Source organism: Aplysia californica, unplaced genomic scaffold, assembly GCF_000002075.1.
Source record: "Aplysia californica isolate F4 #8 unplaced genomic scaffold, AplCal3.0 scaffold01271, whole genome shotgun sequence".
NCBI classification, from domain to species: domain Eukaryota; kingdom Metazoa; phylum Mollusca; class Gastropoda; order Aplysiida; family Aplysiidae; genus Aplysia; species Aplysia californica.
The window spans coordinates 27,234-30,941 of record NW_004798541.1 but is presented as its reverse complement, the minus strand read 5'-3'; the positions used below and the strand labels follow the sequence as shown (position 1 = coordinate 30,941).

Genomic DNA, 3,708 nt, shown 5'->3' with positions numbered 1-3,708 from the left:
AGGTAGACCACAGTTCCGCCGCGAGAGAGGGCTCCTATCAGGCGCGCGGTGCCGCCGACAGAGCATCCTCCATTACTTTTAATCTCCTTGCAGTAAACGTAAAAGTACAAGCTGAAAAGTAAAATACGACGGGTCATTTTTATGAATTAATATATTTGTCTGTCCATCTTGGTAGGAACACAGTCAATATAATTAAAATAAACATGAAAGCTATTAATACCGTACCTAAATCAAACTTTGTAACGTTTTTACAGTTGCTAGTAGGAGTAAAACATGTAGTCTGAGTAGTTTGTTTCGTCGTGCAATAGGCTAGAATCTATTTGAGTTTTACAACAGCACAAACACCGGACGTTTACATAGCGTTTCCAAACATGGACGACGAACACAAGGAAGAGAAGAGACCCAGCAGTGGGTTTTCGTTTGGTTTTCAAAAAAGACAAGAAGTAAAGCAGCTTTCTAAGTCAGCAGTGGGCGAGAATGTTGATGGGGAAGATGAGAGCAAAGATTATGTTACTTCTTTGGAAGGTAAGGAAGTAAAGTCATCGAAAGGTGGGGACAAGTCAGGATCCGAGAACCACGAGTATGTGATCCCGTTGATACGCCAAAATAAGTGGAGAGTAAATGAAAAGGAAGGTTCTCAAAATAACGTGAAAAAAGTTCAGGAGAAGGGTTCTGATGCACTAAATGGACATGATGAAATAAATGATAGCCTAGAGCAAAAGGCTGCGAAGGAGATTCTTCAGGAAACGGCAAGATACAATGAAACGTGGGAAGATCGTGGAAAAGTTGACACAACCCTAGCTATTCCACTTTTGATGCAAAACAAAGTTCCAGAAGGGTTTGAATCAGATGAAAAGTTAGATGTTGGTCTTCGTCCTGATGAACCCCATGATGCAGACTACGATCAGATACCGATTGAACATTTTGGAATGGCAATGTTGAGAGGTATGGGTTGGAATGAAAGCCGTGGCATTGGGAAGAAAGGAAAAGTAATAGCCCCTGTTGAAGCTCAGTTAAGACCCAAAGGGCTAGGTTTAGGTGCTGAAAGAAGCAATTCTGGTACAAACAAAACTGATGGCAAAGCAAAGACTTCTAGTGCTGAGGAAGAGCAACTTGTATTGAAAAAAAGTGCCTTTTGTATTGTTACTAGTGGTGTAAACAAAGATTTGTATGGAGTTGTGGATGGAATTGATGAAGACAACAGTCGTTTGATGGTGAAATTGTCTCTCAGTGGAAAAACAATTAGCATAATGCAGTGCAATGTGCGTGTTGTGAGCAAGGTGGAATATGAAAAATATTCCAAGTATATCAACAAGAGTAAAGCAGACAAGTACACTGAAGATGAGAAAAAGAAATTGTCTGAAGGAAGTAAAAATCGAAATGGTCATGATAATCATGAGGGTAAAAGTTATAAGAGAGATAGAGGACAAAGTGAACTGTCAGAATCTGATGAAAGCCTAAAATCATCAAAGCACAAACACAAAAAGCATAAAAAAGATAAAAGGTATGAAGATGATAGAGGAGATTCCTCTTCTAAGAGAAGCAAAAGTGAAAGACATCACAAATCAAATAGAGATGAAAAAAGAGGTGAAAATTCAAAACATGAACGGAAAAATCATTCGAAATATGATTCGTCTGAATCTGGCAGTGACATGGAAGTGGAGGAAACTGTTCAGAGTCAAAGACCGTGGCTACGCAATGATCTGAGAGTTCGTATAATTGACAAAGACTTGAAGAAGGGACGATATTACAAAGAAAAGGTTGTTGTGGTTGATGTTCCTTTCCCAGGATCGTGCATCTGCAGGACAGATGATGGCAAAGTTGTCGAGGGTGTTTCCCAATCATCTGTTGAGACTGTGATTCCTCGCTCGGACGATGCCCACGTGGCTATTGTGTCGGGTTCTCACCGTGGACAGATTGGAAGGATCATGAAGCGCGACAAGGATCGCTGTCTAGCCCTAGTGCAGCTCCTCTCTGACAGAGACACAGTTCTCAAATTGTTGTATGATGACATCTGTGAATACCTGGGGGATGTGCATTCTCATGAGGATTACTAATGTATTCTGTCTTGTATGTTTTTGTAATTATTGTCTAGCAGGCACATTATGAGACCAACGGGGAACGAAATCTTTTCATTTCATCACAAATTATACGTTGAAATTCAGGTTATATCAGGGGAAATAAACAAAGTAGGATTGACAATTGGGTAACAATTCTGCATGAGTTATGCCCCTAATAACATGCCAACATGCTTGTTGGTTTGTTTTATAGTAGAGCTGTGCCTAATGAACTTCAAATTCAACATACAATTTTTGTGCTATTCACAGCTATTTGAAGCGTGGCAGTACCGTTCGAATACTGTATGATTTCCTTTCCTCTATTTGAAATGAAAATTTCATGAAGATTGGATGAAACATTGGGGAGTTATTTAAAAAAGTAAATTTAGAAAAACCACGTTTCCAGAAAATGGGCGAAAAATAAAAATAAAAGATTGACTTAATGAAGAAATGGTGGTGACAAACACGCCCGGTATGGGAAGAAATATGGCTTTAGGGGGTTCTTATGCAATGAAATAGTTGTAAGAGAAGCCGAAGAAGCTAAATCTCCAGTTTTTAGCCGAATCGGGACTTTCGAGGTGCTGCCCCCCCCCCCTCGCATTGTGGGTGTTTTTAATACAAAGAAATATATACTTAAATTGGACCTGAAATTTGTTGGCTATATGCATAGTGGAATGGATGTATTTCTGATATATTTCTAGAGCAGCATTTTAATTTTTTTGCTGATTGGATAAAAGGAAGCCATAATGTGTTCTGCTTTTAAAAGAAAGTACTGGTTCTATATTTAAATTTATTTTGTCTGTTGGTTTCCTTTGAAGGTTTGAAAGAGGGTGGTGGGAGACTTTGCTTATGAAATGTTTCCTGATAAAACCAAGTTATTGTAGGAAAAAAGAGCATGAAAATACCTTTTTTTAAAATCCTCAGACCATGTTGAAACTGATGGGAAATTAACTGATTTTCATGTTAATAGGTTGATACAGGTAGCCTACATGTAGTTTTTTTCCCCCCAAGTAACATTAGAATTAAAATATTTTGTTCCCAGTTCAAGTATTTAGAATTTAATGTGCAAATGGCATTGCCCAGATTCAAATGTGGTGTACTATATTTATTTTTATGATATCATATATAGATGAAAGTTTTTATTGCTTCAGACATACCATGTGCACAAAATATGATTTAAGATGTCCTTTATGTAGGCTACAATCAAATCCTGGTGTGCCACCAACTTGGGGACGGGCACGGGGTTGGCAGTATAGTGGGGCTAGCGGTGGAATGTGTTTCAATGCCATCCTCTGTTAATAAGTTAATATTTTTAGTGTTGACTGCCCAATACTCAAGGGAAATGATACTGTCTTGACTAGATTACGGACAATATTATTATGAGTTATTTCCCCTTATTAAAAAATTTAATGTGATGGCCCAATGTGATAGAAAAAAAATAATTTTACACGCCAATCCCCATCGACGTAAATTAGATGATCATTAGGAGGTGGGACCCCCACCCTGCCTATCACTATCAGGACCAACCTGGGCTGAGAGGAATATATAACATCCCAGCAGAAAGACAGAGACAATAGACTGAGTCTGAGCCCCACGTGAGAATTGAACTCTGGTCTCCTGTGTGAGACAGTGAAGCCCTTTGCCCTAACTG

At 38.8% G+C, this 3,708-nt stretch overlaps 1 protein-coding gene across 1 annotated transcript; it reads left to right on the top strand.

The window, feature by feature from the left end:
- The first annotated feature begins 267 nt into the window (after window positions 1-267).
- Window positions 268-3,496, top strand: LOC101853430 (G-patch domain and KOW motifs-containing protein). Its single transcript, XM_005112429.3, has one exon. The coding sequence runs from the start codon at window positions 372-374 to the stop codon at window positions 2,055-2,057; it is 1,686 nt and encodes a 561-aa protein (XP_005112486.1). The 5' UTR covers window positions 268-371; the 3' UTR covers window positions 2,058-3,496.
- Window positions 3,497-3,708: the final 212 nt, after the last annotated feature.

Coding starts and splice junctions, on each gene's coding strand:
- LOC101853430 (XM_005112429.3), top strand. CDS start 372: ATGGACGACGAACACAAGGAAGAGAAGAGACCCAGCAGTGGGTTTTCG.